Source organism: Oxyura jamaicensis, chromosome 17 (genome assembly GCF_011077185.1).
Source record: "Oxyura jamaicensis isolate SHBP4307 breed ruddy duck chromosome 17, BPBGC_Ojam_1.0, whole genome shotgun sequence".
In the NCBI taxonomy this organism is placed as follows: domain Eukaryota; kingdom Metazoa; phylum Chordata; class Aves; order Anseriformes; family Anatidae; genus Oxyura; species Oxyura jamaicensis.
The window spans coordinates 2,176,309-2,198,349 of record NC_048909.1 but is presented as its reverse complement, the minus strand read 5'-3'; the positions used below and the strand labels follow the sequence as shown (position 1 = coordinate 2,198,349).

At 51.3% G+C, this 22,041-nt stretch overlaps 2 protein-coding genes across 24 annotated transcripts in view; both read right to left on the bottom strand.

Moving 5' to 3' along the window:
• CACNA1B (calcium voltage-gated channel subunit alpha1 B) overlaps nt 1–15,608 on the bottom strand; it is a 299,945-nt gene extending 284,337 nt beyond the window's left edge. For 11 of the 12 annotated variants that reach the window (XM_035342033.1, XM_035342035.1, XM_035342036.1 and 8 more), the window contains exons 1-3: nt 15,495–15,582; nt 3,708–3,801; nt 3,198–3,309 (exon numbers count right to left, since the gene is read on the bottom strand). The gene's annotated coding sequence lies outside the window, so the exon portion shown is untranslated. Of the gene's footprint in view, nt 1–3,197; nt 3,310–3,707; nt 3,802–15,494 lie in introns of all 12 variants that reach the window. The other variant, XM_035342034.1, reaches the window with a different exon arrangement.
• A 4,402-nt stretch (nt 15,609–20,010) lies between these two features.
• Nucleotides 20,011–22,041, bottom strand: part of EHMT1 (euchromatic histone lysine methyltransferase 1) — a 114,729-nt gene continuing 112,698 nt past the window's right edge. For 7 of the 12 annotated variants that reach the window (XM_035341403.1, XM_035341404.1, XM_035341405.1 and 4 more), the window contains one exon: nt 20,011–21,842. In XM_035341403.1, the coding sequence (XP_035197294.1) occupies nt 21,659–21,842 (184 nt within the window). In that variant the 3' untranslated portion in view covers nt 20,011–21,658. The remainder of the gene's footprint in view (nt 21,843–22,041) is intronic. The other 5 variants (XM_035341400.1, XM_035341395.1, XM_035341396.1 and 2 more) reach the window with 1 other exon arrangement.

The following is a 22,041-nucleotide window of genomic DNA, read 5'->3' as shown; positions in this document are numbered from 1 at the left end:
GATTGCAATTGCAAGGATTATTTGAGCTTTAAAAGGGAAAGCATCTGGATTTAGCTTGGCTTTTTAAGATTATGAATAGAGCAGAGGAGTTAAGAGAAAGCAAAAATAAAATAAAATAAAATAAAAAAAATGGAGCACTAAAACAGGTCAGACGTCTATAATCTACCACTACAGGAGGGCAAAGAGCATTTCATGGCAAGTTCTAAAAATGGATTCGGTCATGAGTAACTCCTCCTAGTAAGCCCTAAAGACAAAGGTGAGCAGATGACACCACTCACGGTTGCCTGGCTTCAGCAAGGAGCCTTCCTCCCCTCCTCCCCCAAGCAGCTTTGCCAGGCAACCAAGCATCTCCCCGGACTTTCCCCTCCGCCCAGATCTGCAAGCCTGATGCAGGTGGCTGGGCTTCGGTGCAGCACTTCCATCTGGCCAGGAGAAGCCTGCCTTGCTGGGACCAGGCAGACACTGATAGCCCATGTGCCTGCACATCAGAGGCCTGGGACATTCAGTCCACTCTCTGCCCTGGTAAAGTGGCTGATGGGGACTCCCAGACAGTCCAGATCCATCTCTGGGGGTGTTTCTTGTCAGACCACCTGGAAGGGCACTTCCAGCTCCAAGTGCCCCAGAAATCTGAGCAGAGATGTCCTGGGGAGTAGGGACACAACCCCAGTATCCCCTCTGGTGCTATCCACCACCAAGCAGGCTACAAGGGAGATATTTGCAGGAACTGCAGGTGAGCTCTGGGGTCAGAGAGCTGTAGGTGGGCTCTTATTTGCCTCTCTAAATTTGCAAGGCTGAGGAACAGATCAGCCATTTCAACCCCATGTATGTTGGAGCCCTGGACCCAAGTTATTGCCAAATAGCGTAGCTCCCAAGAGCACATTTCCTCAGAATAGTTTAATGACAGACTGCACATTGTCTTCCATACCACAGGAAGGTCTGCAGCTCCAGGCCAAGAAAAGCAGCTTACCGAGGTGTTCCTGGTCAGTGACTTCTCTCCTCGCTCGCATATGTGCATCTTGCACCAGCTGTGCTAGAGGAAGATCCTGCTGTCAGGCAGGTAGAGAAAATTGTTAAAGGTTGCAGCTGAGTCTACCAGAAGAAGCCAAATGCCACTATGCAAAAAAACATCAAGGGGAGGGCAGTGGAAAGATTCTCTGTTACTTTTTAATCAGTAATACCAGGATAAAACAGTGAACAAAGGGAAAGAGAAGACTCACAATGGTACAGCTCCTCTTCTGCATGTGTCACGATCATGGTATTGTCTGCAACACAAACAGTGCCCTGAGCCATGGGGCCAATTACCGCTCATTAGCTGCCATACAAATGTAGAATAAGAGAGACCCAGCCCCCAGAGCTCAGGGCATGAGCTGGGAGATGAGGCAAAGCCCCTGGGCTGTGGCTGGGTGGCAGTAACCTCATCCCTGCACAAAGGTGCACAAACCTCCGAGCTAGCACCCATGGCACAAAACCCAGCAGCCATTCCTTGGATGTGGAAGTTGTTAGTGAAACAAAGTCTGCCGGCATCTTTGCTGCATGCCACAAGCAGCCAAATAACCAGGCAGTCAGCCTGGGAAGGACCCCAAGAAGCATAACCAAAGGCTGACTAACAGCACATGAGAAAATTCCTGGCAACTGTTAACTCTGAAATCACAGGACACCGTGACACAAGGCTGTCTGTGAGCTGAAGAAAGACCAGAATTCTTCTGGTGCCAGTGGCCCACAATGTCCCTGCACCATGCCCGAGTCCTAGCAAGACCAGGCTTTCCTTCCTCTACTAAACAGGAAAGCAACCCCCTTGCAGGCACCCAGGTGCTCACAGCAGGGGGACTTGAGCAAGATGAAGGATAGGAAGCGCTAATCTGTTTTTACATCAGGCTTCATACTTGAATTCTCCTTGGCATTTCCAAGACTGTTTCTACACCACTGGTCTCCAAGACCAACCAGCCAGCAAGGAAAGGCAGCAAGTGCGCCCCTTCTCTTCCATGGCTATGGACTTCAATTCAGATGAGGACTTGGTCACCAGAGAGGAGGATTTGGTGAGCCTTGGCCTTTCAGCATATATCTGTCTGTGGCAAAAACTGATTAGACATCTAATCCTCATTAAGATTCAGGTCTGGCCTCTGCTTAGGCTCTTCTGAAAATCTGCCCAGTTGCTTCTCAATATATCTAGATGTCAAAACAACTGAGAGTCACTCTTGAAATCCAAGAGTCAGGAGCATCATAAGAACTGTAAGAGCAACCGGGACTCTTCTGGTCCTGATCAGGAGTGACATGGGTTGGCAAAGGAAAGTCAGAGAAATTTACTAAGGAGGAATTTTATTAGTCACTAACCCAAAGGTCAGTGCAAGTTGAAGACCTGCTCCCAGGTTCCTTTCTGCATGGAACCAGCAGGGTGTATATGGCCCCCACAGATGCCTACTGTAAATTTTGTAAAGCTCCCAGCACATCATGTGCATGTCAAATCACACTGCAAAATGAATCACACTTTGCCTGGATTATCTTCTGTGTTCTTACTGAATACAGATTGATCAAGGACCAAGGGTTTGTCATCATCTCCATGATGGGCAAGCAGAACTATTCAGGCATAAGGAGAGAAAAGATGGAAAAATGAATAGGGACGACACAGGGAAATGGCTTCAGGTTTGCTATGAGACGCCCAGGCACAAGACAGAGGAGAACCCGGATTCCCAAGGTCCTTTGAGGTTTTGAAGAGCTTGGGGACTGAAATGCAACATTGCACAAGGAGAGGAACACCCTCTTCTTCCCCAGATGCAGGATGGCAGTTGTGGTGACAGCCCATATTCTAACAGCAAGGAAGAAGACAGTTTGATTTTGGATACCTGCAGCTTCAGTGGCTGTTTCTACACCTAATGTCAGCAAAAAATTGCCAGTTACACTTACCACATCCTTAACTGAGCACTTGTGTGTGCGGTTTGTCTGAGGGAGGAACAGAGGCAGGGGGAACCAATAACCTCTACAGTATTTTCACGTGCTAATGTAGAGCCTTTGCTCCAGAACAGCTGGAAACAGCTGAGCAAGCTTATCTCCCTGAAGGCATCACTATGCATGAACGAAGCAGTATGGAGCAGAGACAGTATCTAAAGAGCTGCAACCGCAGTAAGTGGGATTTAAGCCTCATCCCTTGGTACAGATTTAGGAAAGCCGGGTGAAGCCTGAACCATGCCGGCGTCACTAACCTCACACATCACATCGCCTTGCAGAATACTACTGCAACGTTCCTCAGAGTATTTTTGAATCCTTGCACATGCTGGGTCTTCCCAGTTTCAAGGTGATTTGGGACCTTTTAACCTAGGAAATTAAACAGGTTTTAGTAACAGCTGGTCAGATGACAAAAAACAAGGGTTAGTTTCCTATATGTGGTCTTCAGTTCATGCGGCACAAAGTAAGAGATAAAGCATATGAAGATGCAGACAGAAATTGTCTTAAAAACTAAGCATTGAGAGGAAGAGATTGTAGATAGTTGTCTGATATGCAGGCAGAAATCGGTTCTCCCCCTTTCCCAAAAGCCAGAAACTGCAGAAGTTACTTTGGCTAATGGGCAGCATGGCTGGGCCAGACCCAGGAGACATGGGGTCCACCAAGGCTTTGGACTCTCTCGGTGATTGTGGGCAGTGAACACATGTAAGACCTTTAAACTCCGGAATTTCTCCCTTCTGGAAACAGGCATCAAGATGTCCTTCACTTACCTTTTCCCTGTTTCAGTTATCTCCAGAGTCCTGTGATGCTCCCTCCTCCTTTGCAGAGTGCTCAGCACAGCGAAGCCTTGAATTCACTTGGGACCTCCAATACACATAATGCACAAATTTCAGAGACAGACTGAAGGTTTGGTGAAGTGCTCAATGAGACACAGTTAATGGGTGGATGTGCTGTTACTCTGGCTAGGACCAAATTGAGAACCATGCAGCAAGCAAGAATAATAGGAATTAAAAAAGCAATGAACACTCCTCAGCCTTCTAAGACTTGAAAGGTTAATGCGTGCAAAAAGGGAGAAACACAATAAAAAGCTCTGGAGCTACAGATTAACTTGCACTTCTCAGAATCTATTATTGTTATTAAGGCAGATATTGAAAGGCAGGAGAAAATAAAATAAAGAGGAGCTAGATGCCCTACTTCCACCACCTTGCACTGGGAGTTGGGATGTTTTGTTTCATGCCTTTCAGTATCTTCCCTTTTTTATTTTTTTTTCCAACCTGCAGTGAAATGCAAATGGCAACGACTTTGATAAGCAGCCTGAAAGCCGGAGAAGGTTGACAGGCAGGGAATCCCCCAGGCTCGAGGTAGGGTGGTGCTTTGCAAGGCAGCTCCCCCTCACCACGAAAACCCTGCTGGCAGCCAGCAGGCAGCACCGTGCCAGGAGATGGCTCTATTTATAACGGGCACCTCTTGGCGACCCGTCCGTCTAGCTTGGGTGCTCGTTGTTTATTCAGCTAATGGCCAAAGTTATGTCCACATTCAAGTGTAAATTAAGTATTCAGCTATTTTACAAGGCACAGTAAGTCGGCCAGCCTTAGCCTCGGTAATTATGGCTTACTGTTTAATTAATCTCTTGTGGTCACACACAAGATAGAGCAATCTCTATCTCACTCTGTTGGCTGTCAAGGTGAAGAGAAGACCAGGGAAGGGAAAGGAAGAGTTAATCCTTTAATCACATCGCTTATCCCCACCACACAAGTATTAAATGAAGCAGGGGGCTGCTCCCTCTCTTCCCTGGTGGGACACATTTGGGTTACGAGGCCGTAGAATCACTCGGAACATTGGCTCCTTGCCCAGGGGACACATCCAGGCTATGGGCAGGGAACAGAGCAAATCCCACCGGTACTGTTCCCTGGGGAAGGGAAGGCTGCTATGCCTTTGGCCAGAGAATCGCTGAGCTAATGGGGCTGCACTCACCACGAGCCTATAAAGCAACCACACAAACTGAGCCCCAGGGCTCGGTGCCCATGGCAGCAGCAGGGGACCAGTAGGACCTGTCCCCATCCCCCACGGGGACATGTCATTGCCAGGAGCAGCAGAGGGTCAAGGCCCACACAGGGGCCATGTTTCTGCTCACTGCAGGTGTGGGACCATCGTGATGGAGGCATCAGAGCCCCCCTGCAGCTGGAGCAATGGGGACATTGTGCAGCCAGGCAGGAAGGTGGTAAAGCCTAAAAACCAACCCCAGAGTTCACAGAACAGAAGAAAAACAGTCAGCAGACCAAGATTACAGCATTCAAGAAGGAAACAAGCAATGTGAAGATTTTCTTCAGGTAACAGAGCCAGCACAGAGGGGCTGAGAGGGTGCTACCCAGTGTCAGCCCTGAATACAGCAGAGGCAGCCACTTGGGTTTTATTTAAGGTGCTGTTCCCTTTGATGAGGAAGTACCAGCTGCTCTGAGCTGATGCAGGATGCCAGGGGAGGGAGGCCAGAAACCCAGAGCTGCAGGGAAGCAGGTGGGGATCTGTCGTGGAGGAAAAATGCTGCCCAGCCTGATATCACAGCCACCGGCCACGCTAGGGGGAAAATTGCCCATGATGATGATCACAACAAGCAGACATCCTGGGGAAACCGCCCCCAGCCATGGAGCCCAGGGTCTGTCCTTGGGGCTGCTGGCTGCAGCCTTGGGATTTTCCTCAGGCTTCAGTGCCCTCTGCTCCAGCATGGACAGAACTGAAGCTCCTCTTGCCCTGCTCTGGGGCCACAACAGGGCCATTGGGGCCACCATCCTGCAGCCAGGAGCGAGGACATCCCACGTGGGGAAGCGTCAGGTTTGTCTCCTCTCCATGTGCTGAGCAGCCAGCACAACCCCAGCACACAGCAGGGTGGCCTTAGGAACAGGATTGTTTTGGGGTTTATGCAATGCTTCAAGACATTGGTGATTTGCAAGCGAAATTGCTGGGGGAGGTTTGCAACCACCTGCCCGGTGCAGAGACCTCAGCTCTCCTGGGCATTGGGAACATCTCTGGAGAGATCTGGTTATGGCTCCATCAGGAGCACAAGACAGGGCCTCAGGGCTGGTGCTGAGTTCTGCATCCTCAGAACGAACAGACGTCTCTTTAGGTGTTTGCCCAGACATTTGGCCACTCCTTGCGGATTCCCACAGCCCTAGGAGCAGAGCACCCGCTGCCCCCTCTATGCCCTCTCCCTGCAACGCTGACCTCAGGGAAGCGGGGGCTCTCATCCCCACGGATGGGTCCAGCTGTCCCACCACAGCCCAGGAAATCCTTCCCAGGGCTGGGCAACGCAGAAGCCTGCCCGCGTGCCAGACGGCTGCTCCTGCAGCACTGAGCAGCTCCTGCAGCTGCTTTCCACGCTCACGTGCCAGACTCCGTAGAAGGGCCAGACTAAACAAGCTAGGCTGCCTCAGCAGAAGGAAGCTGCTAGCATTCATTCAGAAAAACCTGCAGCTTTTCTGAGCAGCAACAAGTCACTGGTGCTTTGCACTGAGAGGTTTTCCCTCAGCAGGGGGGAGCAGAGGTTTTGCCTCATGGTCACCCACAGGGACAAGCTGAGGTTTTCATCCACGTGCTGGCTTCCAGCCACAGAGCTGCTGTAGGTCATTGGAGACAGCCACATGCAAAAAAGAGACATTTTAAGACGTAAGGAAAGTGTCTAGCTCTGTTTGGAACAGCTCTTGGCAGTGCGTGAGGGTGAAGCCACTGGTGAAGGCACTTGCTCAGGGACACCTGCATGGCCCCAGGTGCCTGCAGAGGTGATCATCTCCCCCTGTCTAGCTGCTCCCTAGCCTCAGAGATACCTCAAGCCTTTAAGGCTCTGAGTTTCCACCAGAAACTCTCCCTACAGCTCTAAACACCCACCTCTGGGCATGTCTGGACTTACCCAAGCCTCCACGATGCTGAGTGAAGGAACCACACGCTCACTTCCAAGCAAGAAGCTTCGCAGATGAGGCACTGCCCTTCCCATGTACCACACACTCCACAAGGTGCTCCTGATGCTCTCAGCACCAGGATGCTGCATCCCAGAGGCCCAGCAGCACCTCCTCCAGCCCCTGGAGATGACTTGCCCCGAGGGGAGAGCACATAGGCTACAATTTGAGGAATAAGCACAACAGAAACAGATCCCATGCCCGGATGCTCAGTATGGATTTCTAAGGCTCTAAAAAATATCATATGTTGCTATATATTTTTAAATACATCTCTGTGCATATAAACATATATATTATAATTATAACATAGGACTGGATTCTGCTGGGCCAGGCCTTCAGTGCCAGCGCCTCAGTGCAGATGGAGCAATGGCAGCTTCTCTCCATCACAGGGCTGTTTGGAAAAGAAATACGTTCACAGCCCCTGAGGTGCTCCATCGCTGTTACAGAGGGGTTACTTAAACTGCCACAGGCTGCAGCCAGGCCTTGGGGACACCACGGCATCACCGACCTCCTCAGGCAGTGACATTAGAGGTGGCATTAGGGGCCAGCGGGTGATCGGTACGCAACACGTGATAAAACCCCGCTGCAATCATTCAGCACCAGGACACAAGGATGTGGCATCTCAGGAACACGGCGCTGATGATTTATGCTGCACTCAAGACTCTCCAATAGCATTATTTATTTGCATTACCAAGAGGACTTAATTATTCCTCCTCACATTAGAGGAGACACTGAGAGCTTCTATTACAGAGAAAATAATTTCAATCAGCAAACAGAGCACATGCCACAACCAAACATTTATCACAAGGAAAGTCAGATGTCTGAAGAGTTGGTATTTCCAAACCCTGCTGTATACAGCTGTGTGTGCCTGAACTGCACAGACTGACCCATAAATGAGGGAAAGTGCCTAATTGTAGCAAAGCTGATCAGGCTTTTCAGTGGGTAGTGCTGCAGAAAGGGTCCAGCATTGCCAAAAAAAAAAAAAGTAATTAGAGAAAAACTGCAGCTAACAATTTCACATCATGAGAACTGGCAAGAATAGCAGATAAAAAATAATAGAAACATTTTTAAAAAAAAAAAAAATAAATAAATCAGAGTTAGGTCCAGGAGGCCCATTTTCTTGCTGAGTTTCAGCAGCTAACAGAGGCCAGTGGTTAGAAGGGGGTCCTTGAATCCTCACAGACACCTTCAGGAGCTCTGTGCCTGTTGCTGATACGTCAGCCCCTGCTTGCTGCAGCGCTCTGCATCTCTGGGAGCACTGTGGGGCAACCCTGCTGACACTGCTGTAGCTCCCAGAGGTGACAGTGACACCAAAGATATGGTGATGGGCATCATCCAACCCGCCCAGGGCCCATATTTGCTGTTTCCAGGCTGAGGGCAGACATGAAGGTGATGTCCCATCACCAAACACACAAGACGAGGGGTAACAATGACTGCTCGAGTGCTTTGGTTTGCTTCCTTCCCTGGGAAGTCACTGCTTGGACTAACGCAGAGCTCTGCATCTTTTTTTCCCCCTGACGGATGTTAAATTTCTTTGCAAGACAGAAAAAAATTGTCTTTAAGAAAACCCATGGGAATCCAAAAGAGATCAGATGTATTTCAAAAGTTAGGTCTGAGCTCATGGCTTTTTTGCTCCTTGCAGGAAAACACTCCTAGGCTATCTCTTGGTTTTCTGGAAGCAGAGAAATAGTCCAGGGTCTTAATGGCAGAAAATCTTTCATGATTTTGAAAAAAAAAAAAAAAATGCAAACCCCACCGTCCTGCTCTCATTGGAAGTTACTCCATCTCAATGTGCTGTGGAACTTGGACTTTTCCTGGGGAAAGAAAACTGAGGAGCAAGTGGGGCTGAATGCCCAGCTGATAAGAAAGGCAGGCTGGGTGGAGGCAGGGCATCCAGCATGAGCCATCTGCCTTTCATGTCCAGCTGCTTGATGTTTCCTTTAACATCCTGAGAGCTTCTCCTCAGCAGTTACCTGACCCAGGACCTTTCCACCAGATGCATCAGGGACTGCTCAGTGCTCCTCCATGAGGACAGCACAGCCACAGGCTCTGCTCCCTCCCTGGGGAGGAGGCGATGCCCCACGTTCCTGTCAAATGAGGGTGTCCACTGTTCAAATTTATCCACTGTGAAATACAAATGTACAGCCAGCTTCCTCGGTACTGGCATCTCTACAAGTTAAACACAGTAATTATGGCACGCTAGCATTCAGGGGAGGGTACATCGCTCTGCCAGGGAATGGGGATATTCAGTGCCTGCTTGACAACTCCCAGGAAGCAAGAACTAGAAGGCTCATCACTGGGGTGGAACAGAAATGTGCAGGGCAGTCAGCTCAGCCACCAGCACTGCTGTCACCCTGCCTCCCCACGAGGCCATTTTCCAAAACCCCCAAGGGCTGAGCTGAGACCACCAGGACCGGGAGCTGTCTGGTGGCCAGAAGGGCTCAGTGCAGAGCAGACAACTCTTTTTGACTGGGAAGGAGTCAAACGGGAGTTGCTGTGGGAGCAGGACTTGACTCACTGGGTATTTGAGCCCGGTGAGGTTGGTGGCACCTCCTGTGCAGCGAGATGAGGTCTGGCAGTGACTTCAAAGCACCCTTGGTAGGATCACCACTTGGGTGAGCAGCCCTAGCTGAGTAGATGCAGAGGTTAATAGCACATCCATGTGCTCGCAGTGCTGCCAGGACCATGACCCTCTTGAAACACCTCTCCAGCACGGCTGGAAGGGCAGCAGCCCCGGTGAGCCCCATCCAACCACCCCCAGACACCACAGGGACAGGCTCCCCACCACCTCTGGGGAGGAAGAGGAGCACAGCACCTGGGCAGGGAGCCACAGCCACACAGGTTGGTAATTCTACCCAAAAACACTCAGAGGAGCCCTGTAGAAAATGTGGGTTCCGAAAGCAAGGAGAGCCTGGAGGTGTTAATGAGGGACTGACCTTCTGCTCAGGTACCAACAGCAGCAGCAGGCACAAATGGGGGACGAGTTGCACGCAAAACAATTCACACGTAAGTCAGCAAGCCTCACTCTGACAGATTCAGACTTGAGCAAGGCAGAATATCTGGCAGAAGCACAATCATTTTGCCCACTCTAAGTTCTCACCTCCCTGCCCCCTGCCAGAAGGGCAGAAAAGGCCTGCAGGGAAGTGCCCAGCTCGGCTCCTGGTTTCACTGCCAGCCTGCAAACACCAGGTCCAGCACCACACTCCCACTGCCGGGCACGATCTTCATCCATCTGTATTCCCATCCATTCCAACTGCCTTGCTGATTTTATACCCAAGCAGACCCCCTTCAAAAAAATAATTTTCTGATCAAAGATTTGTTGTTCAAGTCAACAACATCCAATAACATGCTAAAACCAAGCAGCCCCATTCACTGTTTAGAATATTTCTCTCCACTGAGGTCTTTACAGTTCCTATTTCAGACAGTTTAATAAGGATTAGTTCTTGGGCATGGCTTCATTTTTCACTTCACTGAGAAATAAACATCAGGCTCATTTTCCTTTGCAAGAGAGCTCATAGTTTCCAAGAGAAGCATTATGCACTCTTGCTGTTCCCTCCTCATCCCACCTTGAAGGCCTCTGAACCCTCCCCTCGCCCAGGGGATGCTCTCCCTGCAGGAATCCTGCAAACACCACAGATGGGGTTTGAGGGGCAAAAACTGAACTCAGATCTCTCTGTAACTCAGAACAGCAGCTCCCAAAGCTGGTGGCCCCCACGAGACTGCATCCTTGTTTCCTCCCTCACTGCCTTCTCCTATTGTTATCTACTGAAGACCATTGAAAATCATTCAGTAAGGCTGCTGGGTTGTCAGTGTCCTGCAGAACACAGCCTGCATATGACAGCAACCTGGTAATTGTTTGGCATCTCTGATCTGGGGGTTCTTTCTCCTGGAACATGAATAAAAACAGCTTCTTAATTAAGTCCTGGGTATTGATTTCATTTTCATCCTATTAACTGCTTTGCCCTACATGTGTTTGCTCCACACAGCAGGATTCCCCTTACCCCCACCCCATATACACGCAGCCAGCAAAGATAAAACATCTTCATTAGTCCTATCTACTCTTTAGGCACCAGCTTCACGTCTGCTTTAAAAGTGTTCTTGAAAGAGCCTCCTTGACAGCTTCCAGGCTGCATCTCCCTGGCAGAGCAAAGATGCACGAACCAGCATCAAGAGCCCTGGATCATTCAAGCCAGAGGAGAGAAAACTGCACAGCCCGTAAGGAAACCCATCTTCTGGGTGAACTCCCGTCTCTTGTGGGGCAGGTAATGGGAGTTTAAGGGGTCGGAAAAGCAAAATCTCTAGAGCCAATGGCATTTGTTAACCTCCTGGCAGAAGTGGCATTTTGTCCTTAAATATGGAGCTCCAGCAGATCCCAAGCAGCACAGGGTCAGGAAACCCCACACTCCCAGCAAGGGCAAATCCAGAACTTTCTCCATGAGCAGCTACAGGAGGAAGCCTCGTAAGTGAGAGGAGCAAAGCAAATCCAAGGTTGAAGAATGGAAAAGTGAAAGAGGAGAAAGCTGATAGATTGAAGAGAACAAGCAGAAAATTAGCGTTTGCCACAGGGCTATGAAAGAAGGACACTGAAAGATCTGAGTTTGCACCACTTCCCCGTGGTTATTTGCATCAGTAACCAGGGCTGATGCTCACTCGTGCTCTAAGTTCATGAACTTACACAGCCACGTGGTCTTCGAGCCGGAGAATTCATGGTCAGATTTAAGGCTTTGCACAAGAAAGGAAAACAACTGGAGGAAGACTTATGACACAAGTGAGCAGGGGAGATGTAAGCATTCTGAGAAGAGCTATTTTCAGCCGGTCAGTCTCGTTTCTTCAGGACATCACAGAAAGGGACTGAAGGAACGAGAGCTGGCTGGCAAGAAGTTCCCTACAGAAATCTGAGCTGGCAGAGAAATGGTGGCACTGAAGCCCGGGACAAGCCCAGAGAAGGAGATCAAGGCCTGACAGCACTTTCCACACTGTCATGTATATTTAGCTTCCTTTGATTTTTGAGCTGAAATCCCAGGAATTCTCAGCATACGTAAATATTTGTCCCCCAAACCTGAGCACCGGACTGAAGCACAGATGGGTCAGGAGACCTGCCTGGCAGTTGTTTGTCTCAATACCAAGGGCAGCTGCCTAAAAGGTCAATGAAGAATACTCAATAATCTGAGCAGCAAGTTTGACTTCTTCTGTGAGTAACTACTAGCTTTCAAAAGCACAGTTAATTGCCAAAAACTTCTGGTAAAGCTTCATATTTGGCTCTGGGTTGTTTTTCCAAAGCAGAACTGAGCAAAATAATTTGTCTAGTTTCAGACAGTACTTGGATGTTTACACTGATCTAAGAATTAGCTCAAAAATTTTAATATGCGCCAAGTTAAGCGGCAGCAAGGGCTGACTGCATGAAGTGCGCCTGAGCTCTACTTCGCAGTCCAGATTTTTCTGTTTTCCTTCAGGAAGGAAGGCTCAGTAACATCATAACAACACGGCCTCGAGTCCCACTTCCACCTGCTGAGGGACATCGCTGGAGCTGCCCCATCTCCCTTCTGCAGCCCCGTAGAGCAGGCAGCACTTATTTCAACTGAATTAGCAAGAAAGGTCTGGAATGGTTAATTGAAATTATTTAGCCATAATGTTTTGCCCTTCTCCTCCTCTCCCCAGCATAATGTTTTCTAAATTGAATTCCTTTAACAGAATCCAATATGCAGCAAAACTGTTGTTCCAGAGAAACCTAACGTTTCGGGTCTGGCTCATCGCCTCCCCCGCGGCACAGGGAGGCAGCAGCTCCTGGTGACCCCTTTGCTGTCCCCATCCCCTGCCCAGCTCCAGCGGGGCCGGACACTGCATCCCCTTCAGGCTGGTCCATGGGGCAGCGATGGCACCAGAGGCACACAGGGCTCAGCACCAGGAGCATCCCTGAAGCCTCCGTCTGGCAGCTGCTGCTTCCTTGCCATGCGGGAAGGCTGGGGAAGTCAGAGCTTAACCAACCCCGGGGCCTGGCCTGGTGGTTTTCCTGCATGTAATTTGAGAAGAGTGCTGTGGGGACTGTTGTACATTACTGTGCCACGCAGCATTGCCTGACTGGCAGCACTGCCCCGAATGTCCATCCCGTTCTTCATCCTCCTCCCAAGGAGGGCTTGTCCCCCCTCTCCTTTCACAGCACAGCTGAGGCTGGGGGCACTCCAGGTCCCACTGGCCCAACTTCTCCAGCTGTGCCACCCCAAGCAGGGTGCCCAGCACCACATTCAGGTGGCCCCTGAAGGTCCCCAAGGAGGTGACACCACAACCTCTCTGGGCAGCCCATCCAAGCCTGCACAAAGCATCATCCCAGCAGAGACGGCTCCAAGCCAGCGCTGCAGAGCAGCTTCCACGTGCTCCAAGCTGTTTCACTGAGTACCAGTGGCCAGTGATGTTTCTACAAGAATCAAGCGCGTTCTCTGTGGCTGCCCAAAGATTTGGCTACAAGCCACACCAGCTCTGGGTGAGCATGGAGTCAGCTCTATCCACATGCTGTCCATCTGTCCCCTCCAACCTGCACATCAGCTTTGCTCCCACCATTTCAGCTACATCCCTGCCTCGCTCCTCTGTGTCTTGTAGGAGCTGCTGGGTGTGAGGGCAGAGTGCTGCCCTCACCTCCCCAAACACCAGGGCTTCTCCCAGCACCTCGAGCACCAGCCAGGTCTCCTGCCGCCTCGATCTGCAGGATGCATTCGCTCTTCTCAGCACAAACCCTCCTGTTGCAGCCGCTGCCTGCTGTGACTTCCAAGGACAGGGACGCGCACACAGAAGTCAGCTCAGTGGCTTCGCGTGCCTTAGGTAAGCAGTTCCTGGCTGCCTTCCCCTGGGGTTTCAATTTTTTGTTTAAAGAAACCGGATGCTCAGAGCACAGGGAGAATTAGAGTCCTGCTCTTTCTTTTTAATAGCTATTGTAATTCAATTGTAGAGCTTTATTCAAACCTTGAGCCCACATCTGGAACAACATGCCTTCTTACCAAAGGGAAGCTTTCTACGCAGAGCCAGGGCAGAGGAGGGGCAGCGAGCACGGCCCTGCAGGAGCAGCGGGTCTGGCAAACACCTGCGGGTGGGGCAAGGGCTGTCATCATCCAGGCACAAGGGCTGTGCTTCTGCAGAGAAAGAGGTGCATCGGTCCGTATAAACTGGAGTTCTGCACAGAGGAAGCATCTAGAGCAGCCCTGAAGCAGAGGTCACAGCAGGTGGGGAGGCTGCTCACCTGTAAAGGCAGGTACTGACACCGGGGGTCCCGCCAGGGCAGCCCTGTAGAGCCCCCCGGGGTGCCCAGGGCAGCAGCCTGCAGGAAACCACAGAGGAGGGGATGTAGCAGCCCCCCCAAGGGGCTCAGACAGCTCCAGCCCAGGGGATCAGCACCACCTCTACCTGTGGGCAAGCTGCACCAAGAGACAAGGATGGGAAGTTTGGAGAATTTGGTGTTCTTCTCCCTTCTCTGCAAGAAGATGAAGTTTGCAATAATACTTCGACATGTGGAGAAAATATATATATGTATTCCAACCCAAACAATTGGGGTAAGCTTTGAAGACTAGTTTTACAGAAAAAATAATAATAACAACAACAACGTGGTCCTCTTAGAGCCCAATGTCATCAAGCTTCCTTTTTCAGCCCCAACCTCTCCAGGAGTCTGGCCCCAAACCTTGGCCTCCTGACTTTATGAACTCAAACCCAGCAGAGGGCCTTGTGACAGCAAAGGATGCCACCCCAAGCCCCATTTTACTGGGGGGGCTGAGGCAAGGACATCACCCTCTGCCCCCCCAGCCACACAACTCCCCAGGCCCCTCCCTGCCCAAGTCTGTCTCAAAGGGATGCTCAAGGTATAAATGAGAATACCCTCTCAAGTCTTTTTTAAAAACTCATTCACACAGCAATTTTGCTAATGTTACAGTCCATGCTTGCTGCTCACAAGTTTCTCAGCAATTTATTCCAGCTATTTTCCCCCAGCAGATACACAACTAGAGAGAAATTCTCATCCTGGCAGAGGCAGAAGAGAAGGATGTTCACGTTATATCTGGGTAAAGCTTATCTGCTTAGCTGCTGCTCTGAATTATATTTACAAAGCACAGCCACAAAGCCAAGTGCACTAATTGCTGTTGCTCAGGTGGAATATCTTCTGTCCACCCTAAAATATGAAGCCCCACTGATGCGGGACTTACCTAATGTAAGTGAGCCACACAGAAGGCGTTTATTGCTTAACCATCACCACTATTTTATTCTTGCTGCATTTTATAAAAATAAAAGAAAGAAAAAAACCTCAGTGACTTCTTGCTTATTGCTTTGCCTTTTTCAGGCAAAGATTACTGATTATTTATTTATTTTTTAAATGCTCATTACAGACAACAGACAGATACATCACCACTTAAATCAACCTTGCTCAGAGGATACAGATGCAGGCTCCTCCGGAGGACAGGGAGGCAACCCATAATCGGGTGTTTTCCATCCCCAGCACGGGGGGCTCCAGCCACCCACCTACCGGTGCTCTCAAGGGATGCACATGATGCAACAAGCAACCCATGAGCAGAAATGACTTCTAGCCTAAAATCTGCACATTTTCCACCTTATCAGCACTACTCATCCTCATCTTACCTCCAGTTCAGCCGTAGGGCTTCCTACAGACCCCACGCTCCCAGAGCAGAGCCCAGCCTTGAGCAGTCACCACCACACAACAACACGCAGCTCCCCAGCACCTCTATTTAAAAGCATTCCCAGGAGGGTGGCGGCAGGGTGGGATGAGAATTAATTTGCATCTAAAGAGGGCCAGCTGGTAATGCTATGGGAGAAACATCCCAAAAGCTAAATGCAGCTGGGGCTTCTCCCCCTTCTTGGTGTCCCCACAGCTCCTTGCCCCTGCCCCAGTGTCTCTCACCACCCTCCTCCTTAAAATCAGCCCAAACGCACCCTCCTCTGGGCTCAGAGGCATTTCTTTTCTCTTGCAAACACATCCTCGGTGGTTAACTGGGCGTGTAGGATCCATATGTGTCCAACGCTTTCTATTCCTGCAGCAGCATTAAAGACTTCTGCAGGAAAGTTGGCAAATGGCTCCCTCTTAAAATAGCCGGCTCTTGTCATAATGTAATCCTTGTCATTCTTGTTAGATAGCGGAGCTCCAAGTATTTAAACAAAGCCTTGGCTTCCTTTGTTGATGCCCTGCTCCCACCAGGTCAGCCGGGGAGGTTTGCTGTAAGGATGAATTTTGTCCCCGCCAAACATGGGGCTCCATAACGGGGGTAGCAGCCTTAGGGCGTGAATATCGCAGACCCAGGAATCCCTGAGAGGAGGCAAAGGCCAAGGCCAGGGCCTTCCCCTCAGGGACCTGCAAGGCCCCCAGGGTGGCCAAGAGCTACCTCACAGCCCCCGGTGGTCAGGGAGCTTTGCTGGCGCTGAGCTCATCCTGGTCAGGCTGCGACATGGCTGGGACCCACTTGCTGCCTGCGTTTCCTCCCTTCCACCTCCCCACCCATCCCAGAGGGCAGTTTTTTAGTAGAAATGCCAACTTTCTGGGCGTGGGGGGCATTTCCTTGCTGCTGGGAGCTGTTGGGCTCCCTTGAGGGGTAGGAACAGACGGCACGCAGCTCATGCAGGGCGCGGGTGGGCGCGAGGCAGCATTCAGCAGTGTCCTTCTGGGCAGCCAGTCCTTCAGTGCCGTCACCTGGGGGAAGGAGGGCTGTCCCACAGCCCCCTCTGCCCCGTGCATTTGCAGTCCTTCTGCCCGAGCCTCACACAAGGCTCCTGAGGCCTCCCCCAGCCTCTGGGGCCAGGCCAGGGACCGCAGCTTCGCATCGCAGCCCTCACACTGGGTAGGAAATGAGCGGGGCGATAAGGGAGCTCGTTCAACAGCCAAGGGAATATTCTGTGCTATCAGTAGATAAACTAATATCCCTCCTAGCCCTGGCAGAGGCTCAGGAGTGAGGCGTGGGGTGACAGCTCGCACTGATGTCGATAACTCCCCCCTGCTCCAGGGCAACCGTCGCCCTCGCTCGGGTTTCCTCAGGGCGGGCAGTCAGCGCCGCTGGCACGGGGAGCCTGCGACACGGAGAAACCTCAGCCCCAGGATCCTGCGGTGATGTTACAGCCCCTGGGTCCATCGGGCCAGCTCAGCTGCACATGGCAGGTGTCTCGCTGGGGCTGGACCAAAAGCAGCAGCTTGCAGCCTGGGCGGCTCCCCTCCATCAGCCCCATGGGATCATTAAGTTGAACCCAGTGTAATAATTGGGTGGTTGAAGGGTTTGTGGGAGCTGCAGCTCCCCGAGCTCCCTGTGCTTCTGGCTGCTCGGGTTGGTAGCCGGTCCCCAGAGCCAGCACTGTGCTGAGGTCCCAGCTGGGTGACCAGAGGGTCCTGAGCCTGCATGGGGGCCCTCAGAGATGTCCCACACAGGGATGGAGAACAGTGAACCCAGCAGCTCAGTGAGATGGAGCTTCCTGTCCCATTCCCCTCCTCTTGGCTGCAGGGACAATGCAGGATGCTGCGGGACACACAACCTCTCCACGTCACCATCAGCAGGTCCCACGTCCCCCTTCCCACCTGAGCTCAGGGCCCACATCCAGCGCCTGGCCCCAGGGCAGCTGCACGACCCTGGGGATGCCCCAGAGCACCACATGCCAGGTGCCAAAATCCCCAGGAAACGGCAAATGAATCATTGGAGTTTTCTTTGTGTGTGAAGTGGAGCCAGGGGGAGTATTGGCGGTGGGTGAGTGAAAAGCAAAAGAAATCCTCCCGTGCCAGCAAACGCCACAAGCAACGCTGCACACGGCAGCTTGAGAGCAAAGCCTGGATCAGATGCTCTTGCTGCCTGAAAAGAAAAGGGACCTTGCTCTTAAACAGCAGCAAAACCAGAGCTGCAGACACTTCCTCGGGCAGCCCAGGGCGTGCCCAGCGAAGGCTTTGTGCCAGCGCTTCATACGGAGCCATCGATTAACTCCGAAGCTTAGCTGCAGGCTGCAAGGCAGGGTATTGACATTGAAATTGTTGCGTCCCTCCAAAGGAAGCGCCCACCAACAGGCCCAGCCCCACGCAGCCCCGTTCTGCCTGGGAGAACGTTTCGCAAAGCTGATGTATTTCAGCCTTTTAATCCCAAACAGTCTGGTTAACCCAGAAGAGCCATTTGGCTTTGTAAGCAGGGGCCTATTTTTGGCCAAGGTGGAAATTCAAAATTTGGAATTGCTGCAGGAACCCAATAAATCCTCAATAAATCAGACGAGGATGGAACTGGCCCTTCCGCATCCCCCTGCCCACAGGCATCGCCGGCTCTGGCCCCATTGGCGTGACAAACCCAGGAAAAATTCCTCCTAAAATCCCAGCCAGTGCTGCCCTAATGGGAATCAAACTCGTGCACTGACCGTGCGGAGCCTTGCGCAGGCTGCGGGGCAGGCGGAGCCCCCAGACGGAGGCATTCCGCACGCCCTTCCCCAGGAAGGTAACAGATTTGGGGATGCAACGTTCAGAGACTGGATTCCTCCAGGGTTTTTCCACCTCTCACCTTCAATTAAAGCCAATTATTTTCATTATGTTTAATCATACAGTATCAGAACGTGTTATTGTAATTAGTGTTGGCCCACAATTAAACGGGCTCCATGTGCCGGGCACGTCGGTGTCTGCGGGGTCCTGCCCGGCTCCCCGGGGAGCTGCGGCCAGCTCCCGCGGCAGCCCTGGAAGTCCAAAACTGCAAACCCAGGATTTCTCGTCCAGCAAAGCCCACGGATGATGCGTTTTATTGACCAACCTCCTCCAGCCTCCAGACTTTGATGATTTAGGGATTTTTACCTTTTCCTTGAGCAAGCAAAATCACCAGGAGAAATAGGGATACCGGCAAAGCGGGAGCGTCGGGACGGAGGCGGGGGAGGTCGGAGCCTTCGGAGACATCCCCAAAGTCTTGGTGCAACACAGGGAAAAGCGCGGTGGGAGCTCCCTCTCCTGGTCCACACCTCAGGAAGGGCTTTTCCATGGGACCTGGGTGCAAGGGAAACCCTGCGAGAAACCCTCACAGTGAATCCTACCCCCACGACAGCCCCAAACGTCCCTGTTCGCTGCTTGGCCATTGCTGCCCCAACCCGCACAGCAAAGCCATGGCCCGGGGTGGGGGCAAAATTGGGAAGGTGAGAAATGGGCACAGCACCACCCCACCCCGCCCTGGGGAGCAGCACTGCTCCATCTCCCATCCAAAGCAGCCCCAAAGGCAGCAACTTTGCAAGCTGAGACTTTCCCAAAGCAGTCAGCACGATGGGGACAGGGATGGGGACAGGGGCCCTGAGGCCTCTCCACCCAAGGGCCTTCACACTTCAATGCCTGGAGCAGGTTTGGCAGCAGCCGCTCTGCCCAGCTCCAGCCAGGACAAGGGGACGTCAGGGCTTTGGGGTGAGAACGACTCCTTCCAAGCCCCCCCGCTCCTCCCTGTCCCCCCGCGGAACAATATTTGATGGATGTTTTCATGAGCCACTGACTGCCCATCGCTCGGAGGGCTCGGCACCTTTCTGAAGCCGCAGACCTGGGGAGGCAGAGCGCGGTGGCTGTGCTTAACACCTGGTAAGCTGCTGCCAGGCTCAGGGCAGCATCCCATGGACCGCAGGGTGCCCGGTGGCACCACAGGGTAATCAAATCCTCCAACAGCCCCGAGAGGCAGCACGAAGCCTTGGGATTCCTCCCAGCTCCAGGAAACGGCTAAGGGGGTTGCGAATAAACCAGAAAATCCCCAAATTCACCCCAAAGCGAAGGCGGACGCACGCTGGCTCCCACCTGAGCTGACTGCTGCTGGGGCCAGGGCAGGAGGTGGGGGCGGCGCTGCCCATCCCCAGGGAGAGCCCAGGATCCCCAACAGCTTGGGATTTCAAGACTTTGGGATTTCAAGATAACAAAAAATTTAAAAACCAGCCAACCAACCCACCCAGGCAGCTGAGCTTACTTTTTACTGGCTTACTTTATTATTATATTTTCTCTGAGAGATTTTTTTCTTTTTCTTTTTTCGCTCGCTTTCTTCTTTTTCTTCCCAGGCCCAAGGATGGGAAACGCAGCCCCAGCGCCGAGGGCTCGGGACCCCCAGCCCCTCAAACTGGGACAAGCCCCCAGGTGCCGGCAGCGCAAACAGAGGCCAAACTCATTTTAAAGCACTTTTTTTTTTTATTGATTTCATTGAAAACAGAACAAGAAAATGATCAGAGCCAAAAGGCTGCTCCTTTAAAACTGTCAAAAAACATTAACAGAAAAAAATAATAATAATAAACATGACGGCATTATGAATGTTCTAGAAGAGATGAACAAAAAAAAACTGTTACTGCACTAATTACAGTATTTAAAGATATATGCAAAAAAAAAAAAAAATAAGATAATGACCTGCCCAGCCACCACACAAAAGGTGATGGCAAATTTATTCACACTACAATACTAACAATTTAAAAAAAGTTTTGTGTTTTTTCCTGCATTTTATACTAAAATCACTTTGTTCTTTTTATACAATTGATAGTTTATATTCACGTGGTGAGCAAAAATCACACCAGAATCAGCACCGTTTTGTTTTGTGGTTTCTTTTTGTTGTTTTGTGTTTTTTTGTGTTTTTTTTTTTTTGTGTGTGTTTTTTTTGTGTTTTTTTTTTTTCTTAATGCTAGTCCCCAATGTTTCAGTAATGGTAAAAAATAAATCAGTTTATTGAAACCTCATAGCATGTGGCTTAAAAATTAATTGAAGGTGCCCAGCGTTGAGAAAAGTGATGGGAACGGACGAGCTGGTGGCATCCGGGATCCTCTCGCTGCGACATGTCCTGTCTGCTGCTCGCCCCAGCCGGCAGACGCGAGTCGAGGTTCTCTATAATATATATATCATCCGCTTTATCTTTAAAAAAGAAAACTGATTTTCTTAAGAAGTTAGTGTCTTGTACAATCCCCTTCAACCTTCCCTCTCCACAACTGTTAACGCGGCAGGAGAGGGAGATCCTTCCACCGACGAAGCGAACACTGAAACTGTAACGCGGCCAAGGCGCAGCCGGGAGCTGGTTTAACGGAGACAGCCTGAACGGGAGCAGGGCCTGAGGGACGTCTCTGGGCGACTCGGGAGAGATGGGGACCGAAGGGGGTTAGGTACTGTGGACTTCGTCTCATCAGAAGAGGAAAAAAAAGAAAAGCTGGTGGATTTGGTAAGGAGGCATTGGGTAGAAATGCCCTCTAGCTCCAAGGGAAAGGCCCCACCGCAACGTCCTGCGAGATGCGGCAGAAATTCGAGGTGGTTTTTTTAAAAAACAAAAATAAACCCCAAACTAACCAAAACAAGCAGCAGGCCCTGCCCCGGGGCTGTGCCATGACAAGTGGCCGCCAGCACCTCCCTCCCCCTCCCCGCTCCCCCCGGCTTTTAGAAAGAAAGTCCCATCAAGTACTCAAAGTTTATTACAAGTGAACTGGAGATGACTTGGCATGAGCGATCCATTCAATTAACAATATTCGGAGGACGGGCAGCTCTCCCTTGGCTCTGACAACACTTAGCACATTTAGAGACGGAGGCCAGGACAGCTTGCATGGAAAAAAAACGCAACAGCCACCCCTCGGCACGCACTGTAAAAACCAGCAGCTTTCCAGGACCGGGGAGGGGAGAACAACGCCACGGAGGTGGGATTTGCTTTCACTTATTCCTCAAGTAACAGTCGGTGGCACAGCCCTAAGTGTCACGAACCCTTGGCTTTCCTTGAGCGGGTTTTCTCTTTTTAAATGGAAATTCAGACAGTATGTGAATCTATAGAGTTAAAACAAGTCAGTCTCTGGGGAGCGGAGCCTCAAAAGGGGCCGGCTGCTGTGGCAGAGCTGGTGTCGGGGAGCCCGTTTTCCTGCGTGTCCTGGGACGAGGTGCTCGCCTGCCGCTGGGCCAGCGCTGAGCTCGAGTGTTTGCACTTGGGTGAACCGCACTGACAGCTGAAGAACTTGCCTTTGATGTCCCAGAACCTGTCACCATAGTCGAAGCTGCGAGAGAGAGGCAGAAAATGGAGTCAGTGCAACGCGCAATGAAGGAACAACCGGGAGCAAAAGGGGTCGTGCATCCGCACCAGAAGCTGCGGTTGGCAGCACCTGGGGCAATTCAGCGTCAGGGCACGCTGCGCTGCAGGACCCCAGGGACCCTGGGGACACGGCTGGGCAAGCAAACGCTGGAGCAGCACAGCTT